Genomic DNA, 26,941 nt, shown 5'->3' with positions numbered 1-26,941 from the left:
ATAGGAAGAGGCCTTCAACTCTACTCTCCCAGCTCACATGATGTTCCTACCCCTTTATGTCTCCTTCCTATTTAATAAACAAATTATTGCTAATCACCTCCCTATTGCTTTGGCCACTGAGGGGGCACTTGATGTGTCCACACTGCTTGGTTGTCCCGGTGAGGAGCAGAACAGGGGTGATGAACCAAACTGTTCAAAATAATCATTGTTTTACTGGAATGTTGTGTGGAGAAAATGATCAGGCCTTTGACTTGTAGTGGTCACTGAAAGTACAATTAATTCATTTGGTGCAACAGCACAGTAACCCCATACGTTTTTGCATGCAGCTACTTTTGAAACTGAAGTCATCTGAATATAGAGGGCAAATTTTCTGATCACAATCAATGCCTCTCAATGTATGTGTGTGTACATTAGCCTAAATTTAGTTGCCAAACTACATTTTTATTTGGGTGAAGGGTTCAGATTTAACAGATTAATGACCCACCAAGATTCTAAAGATTAATTAACATTTAGTTTATTCAGATATCCAAATAAATCAATAAATCAAGGATACAGTCATCAAGGTTTGATTGTGCAGTATATTAAGGCTGCTGAAAAGTAGAATAAATAAGAACCATGATTTGACTTTTTTTTGTTTTTAAACTTGTTCATATATAATGCGGTCTGCCTGCAGATTAAGAGCACACAGAATATAATCACAGAGACATTAAAAAGTGTTTAAAAATTATCCTACAATATGTCATACTTTATTAACGCTTATATGATTTTATTGCTCCATGTAATGACAAAGGAAAATGAACCATGTTTCAAAGCTGTGAAAGTATTCCTACTGGACGGCTCATAAAATGCTGTCTGATTTTTTTTATATTGCTATCTGCCGACGGCATATGCATGAGAGACAACTACCAATCCTTGACACTAATATGTATAGCAACACTTGCAGAAATACAGTGTATCTACTCTTTTACTCTATTCATACGTATTATTTTAACCTATTAACATTAACTCTAACATTTCACACCAAGAATATACTTTTGTTACATGTCCAAATAGTACTGAAGATAAATTAAAGAGGTTCTATTAAAAACAGACTGATGGTATTTTTAGTGTGTGCACATTATACACACACACAGTAAAAATGTCATTGACGCATTATAAAAAGACATTCTTTAATATACACACAGAGATGACTAGGGCATATAAACAACATGTATATTTAGCATGGGCTAAGAACTACTCTTTTACAGTTCCCCGGAGTACTGGGGAAAAAATCACAATTTTTCTTGAAAATTAATTCATCGTGGCACATAACTAAAGAGCTAGACAAAATTCAGCTTCATGTCAGTAAATCAGGGTTTCACCTGTGCACTCCTCAGCAGTCTATGACTAGTGGTGCTTTCTACTCTGAACCATCTCCCGTTAAAGGGGCATTACCCCAACAATGTTGTTTGCTGCTTGAAAAGCAGTGGGAAGGGAAAGAATAGCGCTGTGTGTACACCCTGTTACATGACCCTGAAAAGATGAAATGATGCAGTTCTCCATGGGGCCTGATCCTGCAAGGTGCTGAGCATATTTACATTCCGCTGATATTACTTTCAACACAGGGCACTCAGAGTGAAATCCTGGCCCTAGGAAAGTCAAGGGGAGTTTTGTCACTGAGCTCAGTGGGACCAAGATTTTGCCTTAGCAGTTTACAAGATGAGGCAGCTGAAAAGCACCTGTGAACTTCTGGGGTTTGACTGGCTTGGATCCTGCAGGGACCTCTTATGATTTACATTTTAGGCTGAGATTTTCATAACCATCTAAGGGATTTGGACGCTCAATTCCTATTAATTTCTGCCAAATCACAAGAGGCTCAGCCTTTGTGAACAATAATTTCAGACACAAAGGGACTGAACTGTAGCCCTCTCCCAACCTGGTTTTTGGTTTTGGAGTGTGGCACACATATTAGGACATAGGTCTGACAAACAGAAGGCTGGGAGAGGAGAGTTAAGCCCAGAAAGAGAAGATTCTGTCCCAAGTGCATATGGTTTTGGTTTGGCTGATTTGCTGTTTTTAAAAGCACATGGTGCAAAACCCACATTCTCCTGGATGCTGGCAGCATCCCATTGCAATTTTTGAAGGATAAAATAGCCTTTGAACAACATCTCCAGCAGATTTGGCACAACTGGTTTTTGGGTTTGTTTGTTTAGCTTAGGTATGGTTTTCTTATCCCAATTTTTGTTTCCTTAGGGAAAAACATACATATAGTAGATAAGAAGAAAATTCCATGTTCTCTCTGTCTGAGCCCCATCTTACAGTTTCTGAAGGCTGTAACAAGCATAAACATTATGGATGTGAAACATTATTAAAATTATTATACACGAAGTGCTAATTTTTATTTTTTTATCCTCCAATACTCGATTAATGGCTACAGAAGCTCAGAAGTTCTGAGTTTCTCATTCATTTGTTTCTTGCTGATAAGTTAGGTTTTTGTACTGAGTACTCCTTGAGTTCAGCTGTGAGCACATTACAGGTAGTAGGCAAGATTTTTCAAGATGATCTAAATCTAAAACCACACATGATAAGACAAGACTTCTCCAGAGATAGTTTTCCTGTGTAAGAACAACTAAACTCTGGTTCCAAACATGTATCTGTATGTTTCTAGTTATTCTAATTCTCTTCAAGATCAGGCCATCTGTTGCCTTTTTAGAAACATACCTGTAAATACACAGGTGTATGTTACCTCATCATTACTGCAGCAGGGCAAATGTAAATGTGAATTCCAAAATCATCTGTCTGCCAACCAAAATGGGCAGGCTGCCTTTGTGTTCAGTTACTATAAAAACTACATTAATATGAAGGGAAGTGTTCTGGAGCTCCTGCCATTCCTAAATCTCTGATCAAGAACTGTTTCTTTGGCAAGAGGACATTAAATCATTTGGACAAAGCTCAAAGGAAGATGTGTGGCTGCTATGTAAGGTAACCTCTAGAAAATCCCAGTGATTTATGAATGATCAGTTCCCTAATTTTTCTGGACTCATATATAAACAAAAATATTTTGTTTTTTTAAATGTTACAGGAAACTTCTCTTCCCTATGACCAGCAGGACATTAGTGAATATCTGGGTTGAATATGTAGGATAGAATTTTCAGTGCTGTCGTAAAGAGGGTGTAATTCATAGGAATAGAATATTCTACCCCCTTTGTACACCTGACCCCGGAAACTCCTAATTTAAGCATAAAATTATACACTGTGGAGCCATGAACAAGTTGTTTTCCCTGGCAATTATTTTCAGCTTCTTCTTCCTGAAGTTCTGTGTAGAGAAGTACAAAATTCAGTCTGTGATTTGCAATTTTTTGCAGTAAAAAATGACCATTTTGTGTACTCTTGTAAAATACACACACACACACACACCCCATAATTTCACCACTTGGGAAAAAAGTAAAAACTGTGAATCCCTGAACTCTCCCTCCCATTCCATGCCACCAGAACTTTATAGGCTTTACCCCTTGTAGGGCCCAAGAAAATAAAATACACAATAAATAACAATATTGGTCACACATCTTCTAGAAAGAGACCTTGGCCGCCTGGTAGATTAACAGAATGACCAGCCAGTAATCATAGAATCATACAACTGGAAAGGACCTCGAGAGGTCATCTAGTCCAGTCCCCTGCACTCGTGGCAGGACTAAGTATTATCTAGACCATCCCTCACAGGTGTTTGTCCAATCTGCTCTGAAAATAGTAGTGCAGAAAACTATATTTTCAAATGTACTATTTATTTGTAGTACATAAAACTATAAATCCCAGCAACCATGGGTGCTGCTACATAAGAATTTTATTTAAATAAACAAATTACATCAATTTAACCAAGTAATTGTTTTATATAGCATTTAAAAATAGGGTTGTGTTACTTTAAATATTGTTGCAGTTTCAATATTAGGCAGAGCTTGTGTGCCCTCTAGAGGAAAATATATGTATTCTCTCCAGTACAGTAAAGTTCAACCAAAGGTTAGAAGCCACAGAATGTAAACTCTGGGCTTTTCTTTCTTTCTTTCTGTTCATGTTCCCCTTCATTTTGTGCCATACTGGGGACTAAGTTAGTGAGTAAGGGAAACGTCTCAAAAAGAGGTTGTCATGACATGATCCCACTTCTCACCTAATCCCACAGAACCATTTCGCCTCGAGCTCTGTGTATCAACTGAGAAGCAGCCTCTCTGTGTGTCAGACTCACTTTACCCCAATGGTTTTCCAGGCAGGAATCCATGTGGCAGTTAACACTGGATGAACCACCATCATGTCTCCTTCATGCCCCTCAGAAAGTAGGCAAGGTGCAGGGCTAGGGGAGGATGGAAACAGAGGGACAGGGCTGTCTCTTCTTGCTGATGTACCAGAATCCATGATTTGTATCCATAATTCTCTGCAGAGTCAGCAGATTGGCATTTATTTGTACAGTGATTGGGCAGGGGGGCATAAAATGACATGAAGCCACCTTTAATTTGCTTCTCCCTAGAGCAGTTAGAAAAAAAAAATAAATTTCTTAAAATGTCAATGAAAAACCTTTTATTTTAATTTGCTGATTTTGGCTAGCTTAAAGGGTGGTCAACATTGTCAAAAATGTTCAGCAAAGATTTCACATTTTTGAAAAAATTTCCATACATTTTCTGCATTTTTTTAAAAAATCAGCTCTATTTTTCCCTCCTCATTCCCAGTCTTGGCCTGCACCGACCAGAGGATCTAGCCTTTTATCTTTGTGTTAGATATGTGACACTTCAGTTTTAATTTGCATTTGCAAGGGCTCTGCATCTGTTGTGAAGGAGGCTCTCTGTAGAATTGCATCCAGTAGCTACTAGTGAATGGCAGAGAAAGAAGAGATAGATAGAACATCAACAATATAGCAGAAGGAAGAATGAGGATACTGCTAATAAGGATGCTGTTGATTTTCAAAGGTGATGAGTACCAGCACCTCCTTTTGACTCCAGTGGAAAGTGGTATTGCTTAGACTAAAAGCATATAGTGCATTAAAGTGCGCACACATATGGAGTGCATGTTATTCTTTAAATTGGTCAATGAAGATGAACAATTTAATGAAAATTACTTCCACAACGTTCTTTTAAATGGAAGCAAAAGCCTGGAAGAAATGTTTAATCAAACATATTAAACCACATGTCCATTTCAACACTCTTAAAATACTGTACACTTGCTCTCTTTAAGTGCCAAATGATTAGGAAGAGCTTAAATGATTATTTAATAGTCTAAAGTGTCAAGAGAAGAGAAGGACCCAGTCTGTCAAGTTAAATAGGAATTGTAAAAAGAGGCCCTTGAAAGTGCAGCATGGAAGATAAATCACTCCTAGGAATGATGGGGAAATAAATCTATTTTATGAGAAAATGAGGTTATTAAAACCACAGCATTTGTTCTGCCTTCAGCACTGGAACTAGTTCAGTTCAGAACAGCAAAAATGACAGGCTAGCTTTTTAGAATGTCGTACAGGCACCAACACGTACAGTGGTATGGGAGGGCACACAAGCACAATACAGTACTTAAGTATATTGTGATGATTTCTGAACCTCTTGTAATTTAAAATGAAACCCACACACTCACACTGTTCCTGTCCTACCTGTCTGTCTACCCATCTATCTTGCCTCCATCACTATAGTACCAGAGTGCCTCTGTAGTAATACGTGGCCTTTTAATAGGTCAAACTCTACCCATAAATGTGTGCAGTATCAGACTAGAAAAATCTGTTACTTATGAGAGTGAGAACCACAGGTGGTCCCATGAATAGCAGGAAAGCTTCAGAAAATGGCTTGCCAATAGAATCTCACTCATTGTTTAAAAATCAGACCTTTCCTATTCCCTTTTCCATTTTAAGAGATATAGTGTGTGGGAAAAGTTTTGCAATATGTCTCAAGACAGCACGTGCTCAGTTTTAATTCCAAAGGGGTAGAGGATCTTATTATCGTGCTAATGATAGGCCTCTCTCGACTGATCGATATCACGTTTACAGTTTTTTGCACAAATATTGGTCAAACAGATTGAAAAATTTAGGCCCTGATTCTAAGGCTCTCTGCAGCACCTTTGCAATGACTTCGCTTTGAGGTTACTCTGATTGATGCCTGAGGGGCCCATCCTATGCACAGCAGCAGGATTTCAGGAATGCAAATATATGCTGTATGCTGTTTTTGCACACACTCCTTTGCTGATGCCCACTCAGCCTGCTCCTTAACCATAGCCAGAGATTGGACAATAACTTTGTAGCCTGTCAGCAGAGATAACATTGACAAGCAGGGCAAAATAGGAAGAAAAAGTTTATACGAACAAGAACAGAGGCCTGTGGGACACCAATTTAGAGAGAGGGGAAAAAGAAAGTACTGTTATCCTGGAGTAACCCGAGAGAGTAATCGTGTTAGTGGGGAAGAAAACCATTGCACTGTGGAGTTAGCAAGATATAGGTGCCGAGGCAATGAAGGAGAAGAGAGTGATGCTCCGTCTCAAAAGCAACTGATAAGTCAGGTAGGATAAGAACAGCAGTGAGATCTTTGGTATTAGCCAGAAGCAAAATATTAATAACTATAGAGAGGGCTGTTCTGGTAGAATGGCCAGAACAAAAACTAGGTATGAGTTATCAGAGAAGTCAATTTTTCCTCCCCATAGCCAGCCTTATTCTGTTTTTTTTCCCTCCCTCTGGGAAGATTTTTTACAATTATTTTCTTTAAAACTTCTCTGCACAATCCTAGTGACCTTATCCTCTGATGTCCATGGGCTTCCACACTTTTCCTTTCAATTGCATATTTCACTTTCAGGACTTTTGGTTTTGTAGCATCACAGTGTCCCAATTTATTGTCAGTCACAAACATACTGCCAGTTTACTGGATATTTTGTGCTTTTAGAGAATAGGAGAACATAAAAATAACGGGCACAGAGTTCAGTCCAAATAACTGAACTTTTACTAGCTATGGACCATAATTTCCCCTCCCAGAGACAAATCCCTGGGAAAGAATAAAGAATTCAGAACATTCATCATAGAACTCATCATGATCACCTTGTGCTCCTGAAGGGACAGGAAATTGTATCCCAGTGAAGGAGGCAAGGACATAACCTGTAAGAAACCCCTTGCCAAGCAGTAGCAGAGCTAGGTTTTACAACTGGAGGGGGGGGGGTGATGTATGGTGGTGCCATCTCAAGAACATAAGAACGGCCATACTGGGTCAGACCAAAGGCCATCTAGCTCAGTATCCTGTCTTCTGACAGTGGCCAATGCCAGGTGCCCCAGAGGGAATGAACAGAATAGTGCATTTTATTGAGTGGTCCATCCCTTTTCATCCAGTCCCAGCATCTAGCATGGGGTTGCAACCCTGACCTTATTAGCTAATAGTCATTGATGGACCTATCCTCTGTGAACTTATCTAATTTCTTTTTTAAACCCAGTTATATTTTTGGCCTTCACAACATTCCCGGCAATGAATTTTACAGGTTGACTGTTTATTGTGTGAAGAATTACTTCCTTATGTTAGTTTTATACCAGCTGCATATTAATTTAATTGAGTGATCTCTGGATCTTGTGATATAGGAAGGGGCAAATAACACTTCCTTATTCACTTTCTCCAAACCGTTCATGGTTTTATAGACCTCTATCATGTCCCCCTTAGTCATCCCTTTTCTAAGCTCACTAGTCCCAGTCTTTTAAATCTCTCCTCATAAGGAAGCTGTTCCATACTGCTAATCATTTCTGTTGCCCTTCTCTGTGCTTTTTCCAATTCTAATGTATCTTTTTTGAGGTGGGGCCAATTACTCTATTGGCTTGTTAATTTCATACATTATTGGGCCTGTGTATTTTACAAGTTATTATGCCTGTGGCACCCTCCACACCAGCATTGCAACTCTAATCCCAGCCTGGTATGGAGGGGAGGTCCTAGAAGATGGTTGCGGCTGGAGAGTGAGTCCACCCCAATGATGGCTCCCACAGGCGCTGGCTTCCTCAGGGTCCCAGGGGTGCTCAGACCCCTGCTCCGCCACTGAAAGTCTCGTCAGTGGTGCAGCAGGGCTAAGGCAGGCTCTCTGCCTGCCCTGGGTCCACGTGGCTCCTGGAAGCGGACAGCATGTCCAACCCTTAGGCGTAGGGGCAGCCACAGAGGCTCTGTGCACTTCCTGTGCCCTGAGCGCCAGCTCCACAGCTCCCCTGGGCTGGGAATCATAGCCAAAGGGAGCTGCGGGGACACCTGCGGGAGCGGGCAGTCCGCACCATGCAGAGCCACCTGGCCGCACCTCTGCCTAGGTGCCGGACATGCCAGACACTTCTGGGAATGGCGCGGAGCCAGGGCAGGCAGGGAGCCTGCCTTAGCTCTGCTGCACCACTGACTGGGAGCCGCCTGAGGTAAGTGCCGCCCGGCCAGTGCCGGCATCCTTAACCTCCTGCCCCAGGTTAGAAGCCCCTCCTGTACCCTAACTCCTTCCCAGACCCTGCACCCCGCACCAACCCCAAACCCCTGCCCCATATCAGAACCCCCTCCTGCACCTAAACTCCCTCCTGGGGCCTACGTCTCACACCCCCTCCTGCACTTCAACCCCTGTCCCCAGCCCCCTCCCACATCCCAAACCCCTTATCCCTGGCACTAGTCCAGATCTCACACCCTCAGCTGGAGCCTGGACCCTCTCCTGCACCCCAGAGCCTACTCCCAACACCCCAAACCCCTCATCCCCAGCCCCAACCCAGAGCCCATACCCCCAGCCAGAGCCCTCACCCCCTCCTGCACTCCAACGCCCTGCCCCAGCCCAGAGCCCTCACCCACACCCTGAATTCGTCATTTCTGGCCCCACCACAGAGCTTGGACCCCCAGCTGGAGCCCTCACCTCCTCACACACCCCAGCCTCCTGCTCCAGCCCAGTGAAAGTGAGTGAGGGTGGTGAAGAGCAAGCAACAGAGGGAGGGGGGCTGGAGTGAGTGGCAGTGCGGGGTCTTGGGGAAGGGGCGGGGAAGGGCAAGGGTGTTCGGTTTTGTACAGTTAGAAAGTTGGCAACCCTAACCCAGCCTGTGGCTGTAAGCCTCTGAGCCCAGGTCAATAGACTCAGGCTTGTGCTATCGTATGACAAATAGCTGGGTAGAAGTTGCAGCTTTGGCCCTGAAGGCTAAAGATGGGGGTGGACTTCTGAGCTCTATCCACACAGCTATTTGTAGTGTGAGCACCAGTCTGTCGACCAGGGCTCGGAGGCTCACTGCCCTACCTGTATAGATGTACCTTTATCTGCCCTGTGCCTCAGCTTCTCATCTGTAAAATATTATAATATAAAGACATTACAGATTACGTGGTGCTCAGATACTCCAGAAATGGTGGCCCTCTAAGTATCTCAGCCATGACCCCTTTCTGCTGGGAATGCTCCTTGTGCTGGGGTTAGGACAGAGCAGCTGCAATTCTACCTAGGGCAATGAGGATCCTCATGGAGCCAGAGCTGCCAGATTTCCAGCTGCTTTGCACTGCCATGGTAATTGCCAGGATCTTCCCCAAAACGTGTATATGTGTTTCATCTGGTACAGTCCTCTCAAGAGACCTCAAAACAAAATTCCCAAGAGACCTTAAAACGACATGTGGCCAGATTCTGACCAGCATGAAGCCTAGGGAGATTCCTACCTTGATACAGAGTGTGGGGGAGGCAGAGGGAGCATGCAGAGACTGCCCCCAACCCCTAATACAGTGCATTCCCCTACTGCCTGCATTCAGGGGGGCCTCTGCTAAATGCAAGGATGTCTGGGAGTCTGGAGGGAAAGTGCAATGGAGCTACTTTTTCTCCTCCAGTTTGGCTACTAATGCTGCCAATTGTGTTACCTTCCACACTGCACAGCAATAGGCAGCTCTGGCTTCTTAGCCCTGGTCTACACGACAAACCTATGTCGTTATAACTACATTGCTCAGCTATGTGAAAACCCCCCAAGAGAGACAATTATACCAAATAAGCCCCAGACGTAGACAGCACCATGTTGACGGGAGGGCTTCACCCATCAACATAGCAACTGCCTCTTGGGGAGAAGCTCTCATGTCAGTGCCGGATGCGTCTTCACCAAGCACTTCAGTGGTGCAGCTGTGTCACTGCAGCAATGTAAGTGTAGACAAGCCCTCAGTGTTGCACTGGGAATACTGTTTTTAATTTTCTGAGCATTAGCACCTAGATAGTCTGGGGGGGGGAGGGGTTTAGAACTGCCAATAATCGAAATAATAAATACTAATTTTGTATATTTGAGCTCCTTACTTTGGCTTTAATGTAGTATTTTAACTAAATAGTTGATTGATATTATTCAGAGCTGTGATTTTAGTTATTGTTTCATGCAATTATACATTTAATTGCTTATTATATTTGATTACTTACACTGCTTGATTATAGGGCTCACTCTGTAAACTGACTGCTGTCTCTTGATTATAACTTTATTGCGTCATTTGAGCAATCACCCAATCACATGAACTACTCAAACCATTTAATCTATTGCTGGCAATATAACACAGAGCTATATTAAGTAAAACAAAAAAACCCACAAAAACCTCCTCCTAATACTACAATAACTCGGTCTTTAAAAACATAAATCAGGAAAATCAAAGTTATGGTTGTTGTGGGAACCACAACTCTAGAAGTTCCTAACTTTTAATCATATAAAACTTCTTGCTGCATTAAGGTAGGTTTTTTACATTTATAATTCCTTTTTGCTTTTATTTTATGTTAAAGAGAAGGAAAAAGGAAGGCACTAGTGCAGCTCCCATGGCCCATCAAGTTAATCCGCTGGCAGGCCACGAGACAGTTTGTTTACATTGACCATCTGTAGGCACTGCCACCCGCAGCTCCCAGTGGCCGCAGTTCACCATTCCTAGCCAATGGGAGCTGCGGGAAGACGCGGGCTGCAGGGACATGCTAGCCACTGCTTTCCACAGCTCCCATTGGCCGGGAACAGTGAACCATGATCACTGGGAACTGCAGGCAGCCGTGCCTGCGGACGATCAATGTAAACAAACTGTCTTGCAGCCCGCCAGCAGATTACCCTGACAGGCCGCAGGTTGCCCACCACCGCACTAGTGCATTTGCTTGAATGATCACACATCCAAATAAAATGCTCCAAGTCGTCCCTGTTTATTATTTATTATTTTATAGGACCTGTAAATGTGCAAGGCGCTTAGAAAACAAATGGAAGCCAGGTGCCTGCTCCAAGGCACTCTCGATCAAAGGCCCTGATCCTGCAAACATATCCCCATTTGAAGTAAACCCTCAAACTCACACAGCACCCCAATGAAGTCAATAGGTCTCAGTAAGGGTGAAAGGCTCTTCCTACATGGATGGGATTGCAAGATTGGGGCCTGAACACAGCCCAACTGACAAGCAAGAAGACAACATACATGGAAGCTGATGGAGGAAGGATGTGGGTTATACAAGAAGAGAAGGGAAGTGGGGGGAATAGTCAGGATGAGAAATAGAGGATTCTCCATCTCCTGAAGTCTTTAAATCATAACTGGATGCCTTTCTGGAAGATGTGCTTTAGCCAAACACAAGTTATGCTTTAGTAAAAGACAAGTTATTGTGCTCCATATAGTGAGAACAAGGTGAAGTTACTGGCCTGCGATATACTGAGGTCATACCAGATGATATAATGGTCCCTTCTGGCCTTAACTCTATGAATCCATGATACTATGAATTAAGATGGCCTAAACTGAGTAATCAATTAATCAATTCATGTGTGTGTCTTGATTGTTCAGGTGTTGTGAGTATTTTTCTGTCTCCTCCGATCATCACGGCAAATTTCAAAGTTCAAGTACATCTCAGAAGTTCATGAATATTGAAATGTACCGCATCAGTGCTCAACAAAAAGCACCGGTGTGCAGGTGCATCTACATAACTGCACCAGGACACATGCAAACCAGTATGGAAAATGTCTGATGCATGATCGATATACTATTTTCATTAATTTATAACTCCTTCATTTTATAAACAAACTTTTCTAAACTTGGCAAAGCATGTATTTTCCAGTGAAGACTAAATACATGACATACGAAGTGGATTACGAAAGCTTATGCCCAAATAAATTTGTTAGTCTCCAAGGCGCCACAAGGACTCCTCATTGTCTTTTTTTGACAAATATGAACATTCAAAATAAATATATGTTCAAGTTACTCAATTATCAAAAAAAAAAAAGTGGAAAAATTGTTTAAACGATGAATGTTGAAGGAAGATGCCCCCTCCCCGCCCCTCACCTTCCCTCCCGCACAGAGCTGCCACCCCCCAGCCTCTCTCCTTCCCTCCTCCCTCCCGTGCAGAGCCCCCCCACTCTGCAACACCTCTCCTCTCCTTCCCTCACGGAGCTGCCCCTGCCAGCCTCTCTCCTTCCTCCCATTTTACACATGAGTACAGTGAAACATACAGAGGTTAAGTGACTTGCCTACAGCAGGGATGGGCAAACTTTTTGGCACAAAGGGCCACATCTAGGTGAGGAAATTGCATGCAGGGCCAGGGCAGGGGGTTGGGGTGCGGGAGAGAATGCAGAGTGTGAGAGGGGGTACGGTGTGCAGGAAGGGGCTCAGGGCAAGGAGTTAGGGCAAAGGAGGGGTGTGGGATGTACGAGGGGACTCAGGGCAGGGGGTTGGGGTGTGTGGTGCTGGAGGGGTTTGGGGTGCAGACTCCGGCCCGGTGCTGCTTAACTGGAGCAGCTCGGGGTGGCAGTGGCGCACACCAGGGCCAGGGCAGGCTTCCTGCCTGCCCTGGCCCCAGCCTCGCGCCACTCCCAGAAGCAGCCAGCACCACGTCTCTGCAGCCCCGGGGGGGGGGGGGGGGCAGAGAGCTCCATGCACTGCCCTCACTTGTGGGTACCTCCCCTGAAGCTCCCATTGGCCGTGGTTCCCCATTCCCAGTCAATGGGAGCTGCAGGGGGCGGTGCCTACAGGCAAAGGCAGTGCGCAGACCCCTCTGCCCCCTCTCCCCCAGGGGTCACAGGGATGTGGTGACGGCCGCATATAAATATGTAGCTTATATTTAGTGGTTTTAAACTTCAAGCTGATTTATAAAAGCTAAGTAATTAATCCTCTCTCCCTGCTGGGAGGTAAATAAGTAAAAATCATTTTATGATGTGGAAACTCAGACAATGCAAAATTATGCAATAAGCAAACATCACCTACCGAGAAAGAGAACTCATTTTTCAGGCTCCACAGCCTGTGATCTACATCAGCTTCTCAAACCACTTAAAAAGGAAAAATTTACATATTGTATCTAAGTTACACAGGAATAATTGAAGTATTTTAAATCATTACATGTTTTTCTTTATTAAACCAGTAGCAATAAGATAGGCAGCTCTAACTCACTTAAAACAATCAAGGTAGTAAAATAAAGTTCAGCAACTGTACACGGTTCCTTTGTTGTCTTCAATAAATAGCTGGTTTTCCCCCATAACTACTTTTTTTTTTTTTTTTTTTAAAGAAGACCTTTCCAGCTTTTCTCTGCTCCCCTTTCACTCTTACTCAGATTAATTCCTTCCCTATTTGAATGGGCCTTTTAGACAGCCAAAATTCCCCGTCTTTTGTGTGCGTGTGTATATACACACGCACGCACACACAGCTCCTTTGCTCCCTGTATTTGTAAACAGACCTTCCCTTCTAGGGGCCCTCAGATGCCCTTCTCCCCTGCCCCGAGTCCCTTTTTGGCAAAGCTGGGCATTTATCCCGTTTGCTTCAACAGATAATGGACAAATGCCCAATTTTGCCAAAAAAGTTGGGATGTCCAGGACAGGGCTTACAAAGGGGACTGTCCTGGCCAAAACAGGATGTATGGTTACCCTAGACTGTAGGGAGCCCTGGCAGCTGTGAGGAGCCCAAAACCCTGCACCTGTTCTGGGCGAGGAGCCAGGGTGCCCTAGAGCAGCCCCAAGCCCATGTCCCTGCCCTCCCCCCCCCCGAGTGCATCATCCAGGATGGATGGAGGGTCCAGGGCTCCCCATAACAGCCCAGGCTCCCTGGGCAGCTCTTACCACAGCCCACCTTCCAGCCAGGCCATAGAATTTCACTCAGTGATTCCTGCACTGAGTCTGTAACTTCTGGCTGAGCTATATATCTTATCTTTTAATAAGACAGCCTTGCATTAAAGATGTCACATGATGGAGAATCCACTACATCCCTAAGCAAGTAGTTTCAATAGTTAACTATCATTACCATTAAAAACTTGTGTCTGCTTCTTCAGTTTGTTTAGCATCAACTTCCAGCCACTGAATCTCATGATGCCTTTGTCTGCTAGACTAAAGGGACCTCTGCTAAATCCTCTCCTTACGTGGGTACTTAAAGACCATGATCAAATCACCTTTTAACCTTTTCTTTGAATAGGCTGAGCATAAGTCTCTCACTATAAGCCATGTTTTCCAGGCCTCAAATCATTCTTGTAGCTCTTTTCTAAGCCCTTTCCAATTTGTCCGCATCCTTTTTGAAGCATGGACAGACACAAAAACTGGACACGGTATTCCAATAATGGTCTCACTAATGCTGCAAAGAATCCTGTGGCACCTTATAGACTAACAGACGTTTTAGAGCATGAGCTTTCGTGGGTGAATACCCACTTCGTTGGATGCATGCATGTGACGAAGTGGGTATTCATCCACGAAAGCTCATGCTCCAAAACGTCTGTTAGTCTATAAGGTGCCACAGGATTCTTTGCTGCTGTTACAGATCCAGACTAACACGGCTACCCCTCTGATACTTGTCACTAATGCTGTATACAGCGGTAATACCACCTTCCTACTTCTGCTTGACATTCCCCTGCTTATACGTCCAATGACCACGTTAGCCCTGTTAGCCCCAGTCACACATGGGAACTCGTGTGCAATTTGTCATCCACCATGGCCCCTAAGTCCTTTCCAGGATACACTCCCCTCCATCTTGTAACCATGGTCCCTTCTTTAGATCAGATCCTCCCCACTCCTCTAGCTCAGGGGTTCTCAAACTGGGGGTTGGGACCTCAGAGGGGGTCATGAGGTTATTATGTGGGGGAGTCATGAGCTGTCAGCCTCCACTCCAAGCCCCGCTTCACCTCCAGCATTTATAATAGTGTTAAATATAAAAAAAGTGTTTAATTTATGAGGAGGGGGTCATACTCAGAGACTTGCTGTGTGAAAGGGGTCACCAGTACAAAAGTTTGAGAACCACTGCTCTAGCTCCTTCACTGCAGGTAAAAGGGCCAGAGTGGCATAAAAGGGCCTTAAAAAACCCATATCAGCTGAGAAGATTTCCCTGGTGCAGGCCCTGTGGAAGACCGATGTTGGGCTGACCTCTGACCCCAGTCCAGCAAGTGTGCCAGGATAGGACCGTGAGAAGAAGGGTCGTAACAGGGGTGGGACCACAACACCCAGCACTATGGAGATTCCTAGAGGGCCGCCCAAGAAGGCTGCTGTAACTCAGAGAGGCCTCCAGGGGTGTCTAAATTATGTCAGGGCCCTCTCCTGGATCAGAAGGGCATAAAGGTTGCTGAAAGCCCCCCTAACCCCCGCTTCTTCCTGACCTGGGAATTCTATGCTGTACCTTTTAGAGGTGCAGAACTGAACCTCACCCTTTGTTCCTAGATGCATGAGTGCACTTGGCTGTATTAAAATGATTATTATTTGAATGGGCTCAGCATCTGTCCTGCTAGAAAGGCTTCCATCGATTGGAATAGCTCTGCTGGCAGCATTAAGAGCCAGATTCTGCTGTCATTTAAGTCAGTGGGAGCAGGTATAACACATATAGTATCTTTCCCAGACTGCTGCACAATTTAAAGGGCACTATCTAATTTGTGCAGCAGCCCGGGAAGGACACTACATGTTTTCCATTGTACTATAAGGTGTGAAATCCAGTACTGTACTCTATGTCACAAGACAATCAGCTTCAAAATGCAGTGTATCCTAAAATACCACACTGCATTTCAAAGTCATTTAATAAAACATTCTCCTACACTGATTTTTCTTTTAAGAACGTCAGTTTTTACTAAAAAGCATCTGTAAGTGCCTACTTCAAAAAATAAAAAGCATACATCTGAAAATAAAGGCTCTTAATAGGAGCTAAACATCACAAGTGAGCAAGTGTTAGTCTTGACTTAGGAATAATTAGTTCTGATTCCATTGAAAAAAAATCTTACAGTATATGCCATGTCATTATATTAATGAGTCATAAAGGATGGAAACAAAATAAAAAGTAATTAGCTATAATTTTGCATCATGTATCAGCACGGAGAAAGTAAAATGCATTTATGGTTTTTCTCCATAGAGAAGCTTTATAATTTAATTGAGGCTAGAAATTACATATGACTTGAGATCAGTTTTCTATTACCAGTCGTCAAGGTAACAACTTCTTTAGAAATGAAATAAAGCTATTTGTTTTTCCTTTAGATGAAAGGTGAATATTATAATATTTTCTAATGGGTTCTTAAAAGATTGTACAAAATGGTTTTAAATTTGGAGGGTATGTCTGTATGAACTTAATGCTCATAAACAGTGCTGAGAGATAACCCAGGAGATTGGTGCACAACTAGGTGACTTCAATGTGATGACCAATGCTAAACTCCCCAAGTTCTTGGTTTTGGTTCAGCTTCTGTAGTGTGTGAGAGAGAAAACCTTAGGGGGAAAAAGTTGGAAATTCCCTGCCATTCCAAGTGACACCATTGGGTGGTTATAAGAAATCCATCAGTTCCTGGGCTTCAGATGGCACACACAATGGCTAAAAGATAGGCCAGTAGCACATTCCCCGTCTACTTATCACATCATATAGGTAAACTGCAAAGAGTTTCTGCCTATTCGTGTGAATTCCTTTGTTGAGTCCTCCCAAAATTTTGCTGATAGTGATATCTTAGCTTCACTATCATGGGACTTTCATTACCCCTGAGACTTGCAGTGTGTGTCTTGCATTAAACTTATGCCCTGGGTACAGAGCTGACAGTGTTTGATTATTTCAATCATTGTTGGATGTAACGGTCACCTGTAGCCCATCACAGACTGCAGTTTGCTGGGCCCCAGTGTTTGAGAAGAATGGGAGGCTGGTAACACACCTTCTCAGCTATCGCCAGCAATCCCTTTGATTCTGAGGCAAGCTATGGCACAGTTTGATTCACTGTCTTGCAGGGGGCTGAAGGAAAATTTTCACTGTAGGCTTTGATCTTCTTGTCAGTTTCCATCACTTCCATAAATCTCCAGTCTAAAAACTCATCCAACTTTGCCCTCACATTCTTGGAATGTCCCTCTCTCTCTTTAGTACTATGATGTTCACTTTTACCCAGCAGTTCTAGGTTTCACCGGAAATAGGTTATTTCATCAGCTATAACACACAATTGGCTGGCTTTCTGCCAGATGCTCTGAAAATCATGTGGTGGTGAAGATCCCCATTTTAAATGCTCACATCTGGCAACAACTCAGCTGCAACAGCTCTGGGACCCACAGCCAAGACACTGATATTCACCTTGTATCCCATCCGGGCATGTAACACTCTGGATGTCATGGAGAATTATGGGGCACCTCTCTCAGTTCTCATGACAGCACCTGGCCCTATGAGACAACAGAAGAGAGTAGAAGTTGGAGAGTCCACGGCCTAGCTGATACTCTAAAGAGATATAACTACTTACAGGCAAGACAATAAGTAAATCTAGATTCACTGGCTAACAAATCCACCACTCTGCAGAATCATTTGCCATGATGATTTCTCCGTTTCTCAGTCTAAAGGAATAAAAACACCACATGGCTGATAATATTTCCACAAGCTCTTTGTGAGAAAAATTGTTATATTCAAAATATGTATCTCCCAAAGTTGCCTATGTAAGATACAGAGAGCTGCAGGACAATAAGCCCAGAAAACATGGTGGCAGGCAGCCACTCCACTATGTTCAAACTAAGTCAAATACTAAGTCATCACAGTAAAACCATCTGCAATTAGAACTCAGGTACTTGCATAGTCCCAGGTTGCTCACGTGCGGATGCTGGGTGTGCATAGGATATACATATGATCATTGTGGCTGCAAATTCAAAACAGCTAGTGGTATCAAAGTTGCACGGCTGTAGAAATGCAGGCATTTCACAGGGTGGCAGTGTTATACTTACTGCATTTCTAATGTCACCCACTACATAGGACAAGAGGTAACAATGCAAGTTTAACAACACAGGCCCAAATACTGCTGAATAACTGGAAGGAACACTTCTAAACACGACCACGTCTAAACGCCACATTGGCTTTCACTGCTACTGCCAACATAGGCTGTGGTTTTGTGATACAAATGTGTCCCCTAAGAACTGTACAGACACTACCAAGCAGCAACCAGATAGCTATATGAGTATAACAACTTTTGATCATTCATAGAATATCAGGGTTGGAAGGGATCTCAGGAGATCATCTAGTCCAACCTCCTGCTAAAAGCAGGACCAATCCCCAACTAAATCATTACCAAATTGGCCTTGACTCAGACTGGGAATCAAGAGATGAAAGACTCCATATCCCCATTATTAAGTCTCTGAGCTACCCAATTCCCCACATAGCCTGTTTCAGTACTTCTCTTATTAATTCTTCTTTTAATATAACGTGTAAAGAGAAGACAAGCATATCAAGTTTAAAATCCTAAATGCTCAAAATGTTACACTTTAAGAGCAATTGTACAATTGCTGTGATTCAGCAGTTTACAAACTGTTTTAATTATTTGAGTTGAGTTAATTTGTATTGATATGCATTTCATAGCTTTTTTTCTTTGATGTCCACCTCGCTGTGATTTTAGCAATATTTAAGATGTATATTCATTTCAATGAAAACATTACATAATGTAATGTTCAGTTTTAATTCCTTTTCCTTACCTACCTCCCACCTCCCCGCCCAAAAAAAAAGAAAAGGAGGAAGAAATCAGGACATTTGAAGTTAAGAAAATAAACTCAATTTTGTTACAAAACTGAAAGTTTTGATAATTTCAAAAATAATGTAATGTGACAGCAAATTTAAATCTATCACAAACATTATGGTCAGAGAAGGGCCAAAACCAGAGACCCAGATATGTACTTATTTCCTGTCATAGTTCTAATTCACTTGAAGTCTTCAGAACAGCTCAAGAGAGTTCGCCTCTGTAATCAAAACCTGGATCTTGGTACATGGTGCTGGTCAGCATGGAACCTGAATCTAATCTGGAGGCAAGTGATATCAAGTCTGGATATTCAGAAGCTTCCCCCACAGCCTCCCTCCAGACACCTGCAGTGAGGTTAAAATGCTTCAGCCAAACAAGCTGTATATTGATATTTACAATATATGATTTCAGATGTCATACAACCTCCTCTCAAGGGCTCTACAGTTCAAGCAGGTTAAATACTAATAAGAGGAGGTACTTCTTCACACGACACACAATTAACCTGTGGGACTTATTGCCATAGGACATTGTGATGACCAAAAGTATAACTGGACTCAAAAAAAGGAGCCAAATCAGTTCATGGAAGATAGCCACGATAGTCAGGGATGGTTGGGGTGACCTAAACCTCTAACTGCCAGAAGCCAGGAGGGGAAATCTGGGGAGGATCATTAAAACTGCCCTGTTTTGTACACTCACCCTGAAGCTCTGGTACTGGCCACTGTCAGAGATAGGTTACTGGGCTAGATAGACCATTGGTCTGACCCAGAATGACAGTTCTTATGTTCGCAGAATCAGTGCTCTAGTCTACTGCTAGGTAACAACATGCCTCAAGCGAACATGATTTGCAGATACAGTAAAGGATTCCTGTAGTGTCTATATTTTTCTGAAACAACATCATCACTGCATATTACTTGTAGCTTTGATTTGTTTCATTTGATTCTAATTTTTTTTCTTTTCTTTTCTAAGGTGAAGAGTGCAGTTGAATGGATTAGTGCTGAAATGAACCTTACATGGTAAAATACATCTGCACTATTATTTCTCAAATGAGCTAGTGCCACTTTAAATCAAGCTGCTTTTACTTCAGTGTCTTTAATTTTATAAGTGCTTTGCTCCAGAGCTTTCTATTAAGTGAAGTGTTTTTTAAATGAGTCTTAAATAATTTAAATACATCTTTTCTGAAGAATATCCCCTTCTAAGCAGGATTTTGTCAATTTTATGTCTTTTAAGAAAAAACAGAGAAGGTACTTTATGATTTCATCCACAGCATTATAAAAGCAAGAGAAACTGGGCTTTAAAAAAGCCTCAACATTCAGAAACAGGCACGAACTGACAAGGATTATAATGTGGTGATTTATTTGCCTTGTTTCCATCTCTTCCTACTTTAATGAAGTCACGAATGAAAGACAAATAAGGGACGTTTCTTATTTTTAATTGGTGTGAAGGGTTGTGTTGTATTTGTTGGAGTTCTGAACCAGGCTACTTTATCATCTTAATTCTACCGTTCCCCACACTCATGTCCCCACAGCTCTCATACTCATTGTTTCACAATTTTGGATCATTGAATGCCCTGACTTTCTGCCAGCTCATTCCTGCATAGGTGACTGGAAATGCCAGGTTTCTGCTTGTGGCGCTCCCTCCCGTGGCTTCGTTGTGAGGAGGAAATGCCGTTCTGTGCTGCAACCCCTCTACATGGAACTGGAAAGGGATTCAGCCGGCCTAACCAGAAGATCTTGATGGAGATAAAGGCCATCTGTGTGGAAACCCTATACCTCTCTAAACTGCCTTCCCTGGCTTCAACTAGTGCCTCTCTCCCTCTTGGAACCATGCTGCCAGGGGCTCCTCTACCAGCCCCAGACCCCTCCTCAAGACAGATGTCTGCATTAACTTGTCAAGTTCTACAAAAGCTTCATTAAACTTAGGTTAAAATCCTCATGAGTTGGAGGGGATGAGTAAAGAGCTACATGGACTGGCTGTCTTACCTGCCCTGACCCCCGTCTCCCAAAGCCCAGCTTCCTCCACACACATGGATCCCTGGAGGAACATTTGGGGAGGTGAAAGGGAACAATGCCACAGAAACAGCAATCCCCTACGTAGGCTGGGATTTTGGCTTCTCCTTGCAGAGGGCAGCTTGGACCAAAAATCCATAAATGATTCCTAAATGGTAGCAGCCAAACCACATCTCAGATATTAGTGAGCAGCATGATACAGGTACAGTATAAGTGCTACTGGCAATATCCTGTGAGAGAATGGAATTCAAACAAACACTGTTACTTTCTTCTTGATGGGGGCAGTATGTGGGTAAAATGGGGCGAGGTAAAGAATTATTAACACAACAGCGACAAAGGTGGGCTATATGATACGCCTTCCTTCGATATGTACTAAGTAGGTCATGGGACACCATAGGAGTGAGCAGCAACTCACCCCCCACCCATTTGGTAGTCAGTAAATTTAGGTGAGCTGTCACCTTATTTCACCCTCCCTTATTAAGTTCTTGCACTTAGGCGGCTAAGAATGTAATAAGTTGGATGGTGACTATGATAAGTTTTGCATGATCTCTAATTTTCTAGCAATATTGCTAAATAAGTCTTTGTACTGTACTATTGGAGAAAGATGGATGGATCAAACTCAGACTCAAACAGTGTCAATAGGTAAACAGTGTAAACTCCGTTGATTTACCCGAAGGCACTCGGGCTAGGCCTGAATTTGCCTTGTTTCATTTTAGAGTAAATTTCAAGGACAAATGTCTGTATTTTGTCCGGCACTGTTAAGTCTCCAGCACTGAGCAGATGACAATTGCAACTTAATTGGCTTAGTCACTGACCTGCTGGATTCTGAACTACATCCAAGACTGCTATGGGCCTTCTCTTGGGGGCAGTGCAACACCCTGGTGTCTTGAAATTGCATTGTGACAAGCCTTTGAATGTCTAGCCCCAGAACTCCCCTTTCAACTTCACAGCCCTGTACGAATAAGGCCACTCCAAGGGCATGCCATGACAGAAAGAGACGTGAAGATATTTGTACTCTGGAAAGAATATAAGAGTATTACTTAAGACAGATTTTTCTTCATATACTAACATGATATTACTATTTGCCCAAGATAAGGGGGAAATGTAGTTTCTGGAGCAGATGTGTAAAGTAAGAGCAGGGAGCTGAAAGGCAAGAGAGTGAAGAATGACTAAGCAAGTGCCTAGAAATATTAAAGGGCTGGTATTTGTCTCTGTGTTTGAGATTTTGCCTTCACAGTGCCCTCAGATGTAATACTATATATCAGAGAAGGTGACATTCTTTGTCTAACCCTTTAGTATCTTGATGGGTTGCACACGCTTTTGGATACATACACAATGGTCACTTGTTCAAAGTGAGGGTTGAGTCAGGGAATGAACCATAAAAAATACACATCTTACCATACTAAAAAGGTTCTCTGCTACCATGGTGCTGATAAACTGAATTCTACACTATTCCTATTGACAGATTTCACAAATCTGCCCCATTAAGATATTTGTAGCTCTCACCCCAAACATGAATGTGAATATGATATTTATATTAACAACAGCTGTATTCCTCTGAATGATTTGCAAAGAAATCAGAGATGATAAAGATGCCACACCATAAATAAGATAGAGCCAAAAATATAAGGAAGGGCAAAGGGGTCACAAAAAACTCAACTGATGCTCAGTTTAGGCCAGGCCCTGTTCTGTCCTGTACACAGACACATGGGAGTAAACAGGTATAAAGTGCTTCCTTGTGCCAGCAATCAACACCGCCATTCACAGGGCAAGAGGGGAAGCATACTCTGCACAGCGTCTACGTTCCCAGACTGAACAAGAGAAGTGAGGACAGCCTTCCCCTCTACAACTCAGAGGTCAGCATAGCTGTCCTGATGCATCAGTAACTGTATGCTGCACCTGATACCGACTTGGAGCACTTTACTACTTCCCCAAAGCAATAAGGAAACCAGGAGGGAGACTGTGAATCCTAGAGTTACAATATTTCCTAGGCAGCTCCAGGAAAAAACAACAGTATGCGGCCTCATTGCTCAGAGCAGACTGAAAGCTCGTCATCATCCCATATTTATAATAATAAAATCATAATAATTAATAATAAATATAAATCACCTTCAGTTGAGATACTAGGGGTTCTGCACAGCTGAATTATGAAACCTACTAGCCACAAGAGAAGGAGATTAAACCAGATCATGTAATAACCACAAAAAAAAATTTTTTTTTAAATAACAAATCGTTAAAGTTCCTCTTCCTCTCCAAGTGCAATTTTTATTTATAACAACCACCAGAGAGAGAGGAGATAGAATGGCTCTATAGCCCGGGCTCATGGCATTCACTGGGGGAGGGGGGACAGCCAGTTTCCAGTCCCTGCTCCAATGAAACTTTAATTATTTATACAAAATAGAACAGCTTCAACAGAAGAGACAGAGAACCCCATCCCAGAATACCAAATATCCCCGTGGTTAGGCACTCACCTGGGATGAGAGATTTGGGTTCAAGTCCCTACTCCAGAGCAGGGATTCAAACCACATCCCAGGTAAGTGCCTTGGGCTATTGAGTATAAAGGAGTTACTGCCACCATCTCCTCCTTGGTTTGGTGAAAAACTGAAACATGTCAAAGCAAACTATTTCAACGTTTCCACATTTTTTTCTCTTTTTCTCTCCAACCAAAACAATTTACCAGAATGGACCCGAGTTCACTAAATGTTTCCATGGACCCAAATCTGCATTTTTCGGAAAAAAAGATTCAGGAAAAAAAAAAACCCACCCAGCTGTAGTTTCCACATTGTTTTGGAGGGGAAAATAATGACAAAGAAAAAGCATCCTGGTCCTAGCATCCACTTGCTCCACCACTACACATCAGGAAGCCCATCAACTAAGTCACACCAGTGTAAGTCTGAGGAAAAATCAAGCCCATAAAATTTTGTAGCAGTCTGTGCGATGTGTGTATTTTAGTTAATATGTTATGTTGTGTGCAATATATCTGAGTTACAATTCTGTTAAACTTAACTTTGAGATTTTATGTGCATAAATGTCAAGAATGCAATCAAAAGGATGCATTAATATAGACTTCTGCACTTGATTTCCTTGTTTTAAGGAAATTAAAAAAATACAAAGGAAAAAGAAACAGGATTGATAAAAATCTGAATGTGAGCTGGGATAGTCAAACCACCCCACATTTAAATCTGTCTGTCTGAGTCCATCGATTGTCTCTTGTTTTATTCTTAGACTAAGTTCTTTGGGGCAGGGATTGTCTTTTTACTTTGTTTGTACAGCACCTAGAACAATGAAATCCTGGTCTATGAATGGGGCTTCCAGATGCTACAGTAACACAAATAATAAATGTTCTATGACATAATAATCAAATAAATGGACTAGTGAAGTAAACAGTTGTGAGGTTTTTGGTCGGAAGGAGGACAAGGTCATTGCAGAATGAGGAACAAGGGGCTGTATGGGGCTTTTGGAAGACAGACTGAAGATGTTTGTCACTCTGGTGGGTGGAGCATTAGGCAGGTGGGAGATGGTCAGGTTGGGGTTGTTTGTCACTTGGTAGGAGTCCCTAGACAACTTTCCATCCTCCTCTACCTCTAACCATGGCCTTACCATCTCTCTATCTTCTTCTCCATCAAAATGATCTCTCCTCCTTTGTTGTACTCCACTCCCTTTCTTGGAAGAGCCTGGGGCAAAGCTACCCCTGTGCTGGACCATGGTGTAGTGTGACTGCTTTGAACAATATGTACCCTGAACAATATGAATCTGGAGTGTTCCGCACCCTGACTGGCCATGCTTAGAGCTTCTGTATGTCTGGAGTTCTGAATAATGAAATAAAGCTTTTTGAGGGAGACTGAAATAGCCTCACTTTCCTAAGCAGACACTAGTCTGTGAACTCCTGTCATTGTGTCATCTAACTTTTCCTCAGTAGCTGAAACTCACATAGACGTGAACATATTCTTCGCTACAGCTCTAAGTTTTGACATTGATTGGGGTTTCCTATTCATTTTCTGCCAACAGGAATGGCATAATCGTCAATGAATAAATCATTTCTCGAACTAGAAGGGCTACCAAGTAACTAAAACATCGCTTATCATAACCCAGAAAAAAATATTTCCTACTGGAAGTGACATGAGAATTCTGAACCAAAAGAAAAAATATTAAGGACCATACTTACTATATGTCGTGCTGCAAAGACTCCATCAACTATTGCACAACAGAATGCTGCTACCACTCCAAAGCTGATAAATACGATGGATGCTACCAACTAGAAAGAGAAAAGCGGATTTAACAACTTGTTTAATGCAATTCTTGAGCCACAATTATAAAACAAATTGCTCTGGCAAACTAGAATGAGACGTTTCACTTGTGTCATCAAATGTAATCATTTAGTTTGCCACCAATTCAGTGTGAATACCAGTGGCACAAGGCAACAAGGCAGAAATTCTTGCAGCTACCAGTACCTCTGAATTGATATAAAATCCAGTCTGCTGGAAAAGATTAAATCTTTCCATTAAAAATGAAAAAAGCTGTAAGAGCTATTAAATTCAATGGTGATTTCTCCTAAATCAAGTGCATCAAATAATCCAGCAGTGGTCTCTGTAGGGTGCATGGCAAAGACAAAAGCCACTTCTCATTGGCTCATATAAATCTGTAAACCGTTGTTACAGCAGTAGCAATTCACGCACACAAATAAGAACCTTGCAATGACCTAATAACCAGCCAAATGCACATCTGTCAACTGTAAGAAAGCTTTTGCTACCCCAACCAGCTTATTGATTCTTTTTCCCTTAGAAAAATCCAGGGACTAAAGTTATATTCCATGTTTAGCTCCTCCATATTGTTTATAAGATTTTCCTAAACTGCCTGGAATCACTTCATTTCCCCTACAGTTTGTTTAAACATTTCCCAACATTTAAGATGTTCTGAATACATTAAGTGAAGCATTTATTTATTTAAATCAAAACAAAGCAGAAATACCATCAAAATATCCCAACTTTGAAATGCCCTAGTACGCTACAATTAAATGTTATAGCACATCATTCACACATACACACTATATCATACTACTCATCAGCTACAATAATGGAAATGTAGCTAAGTACAGTAGAAAAAGTGATGTATCAATGGTTGGTAAGAAGTGCTGGAGTGGCAGGGAAACAGTATGGTAGTTTGTACACTTACAGGTGCCCTCTCAACCTTTTAAGCCACCTAAGTCAATTAATATACCTATATTATTTGCCCCAACAATCTTCTCACCTTGACCCTGATCCTATTTACCTCTATGTACTGAGAGGAGTCCCACTGATCGCAACAGGGCTTTCTCACAGAATATAAACTTAAGTATTTGCATAAGTCTTTGCAGGATCAGAACCTTTATTCCTAAGGTGCAGTGGGGGAAGTTTAAGGTTTATTTTATTATTTAATATTAGCTCTCCCCCACATTGACTCCAACAGAGACCAACTTCCCCCTTACTGGAGCTGGTGCCAGTAACTGCAGGAGGCAGGTGACGCTATACAGATCCTTAGGGGTTCTCTACACTTACCGGGGGGATTGATGAGCAGTGATCGATGCATCGGTGGTCGATTTAGCGGATCTAGTGAAGACCTGCTAAATCAACCGCTGATCACTCTCCCATGGACTCCTGTCCTCCACCAAATTGAGAAGAATTAGGGGAGTTAATGGGAGAGCGTCTCCCATCGACATTGCATAGTGTGGACCCCGCGGTAAGTAGATCTAAGCTAAGTTGATTTGAGTCATGCTATTCACGTAACTCAAATTGCATAGCTTAGATCGAATTTTCCCTGTAGTGCAGACAAGCCCTTATTCTCACCATCCTCTACCTTTAAAGACTTCCATCCTCTACCTTTAAAGACTTCCATTGAAATGGGCATCCTCAAAGTGACTATGGGTTTTCTGCCCTCTGCTCTCTCCCAAGTCTCTTACTCAGTCTGAATCTAAACTATAGAGGTGGAAGAAAAGCACAGATAGAGACCAATTCTTATGCCAGCCACACTCTCTCAATAACAGTTGCTTATACTTAGTTAAGTATTGGGCTCAGTAGACTTGTGGTTTGCCTGTGATCCAATGAGCACTCTATCATGAACATCATCCT

General features: G+C 42.4%; 1 protein-coding gene across 1 annotated transcript in view; it reads right to left on the bottom strand.

The window, feature by feature from the left end:
* Window positions 1-26,941, bottom strand: part of TMEM255B (transmembrane protein 255B) — a 111,445-nt gene that overhangs the window by 38,408 nt on the left and 46,096 nt on the right. The window contains exon 4 of the mRNA XM_039542425.1: window positions 25,003-25,092. Within this exon, the coding sequence (XP_039398359.1) occupies window positions 25,003-25,092 (90 nt within the window). The remainder of the gene's footprint in view (window positions 1-25,002; window positions 25,093-26,941) is intronic.

This window comes from Mauremys reevesii, linkage group 1, assembly GCF_016161935.1.
Source record: "Mauremys reevesii isolate NIE-2019 linkage group 1, ASM1616193v1, whole genome shotgun sequence".
Taxonomy (NCBI): Eukaryota; Metazoa; Chordata; order Testudines; family Geoemydidae; genus Mauremys; species Mauremys reevesii.
Note: the sequence above shows the minus strand (reverse complement) of the source record. Positions and strands in the feature narration are given on the sequence as shown.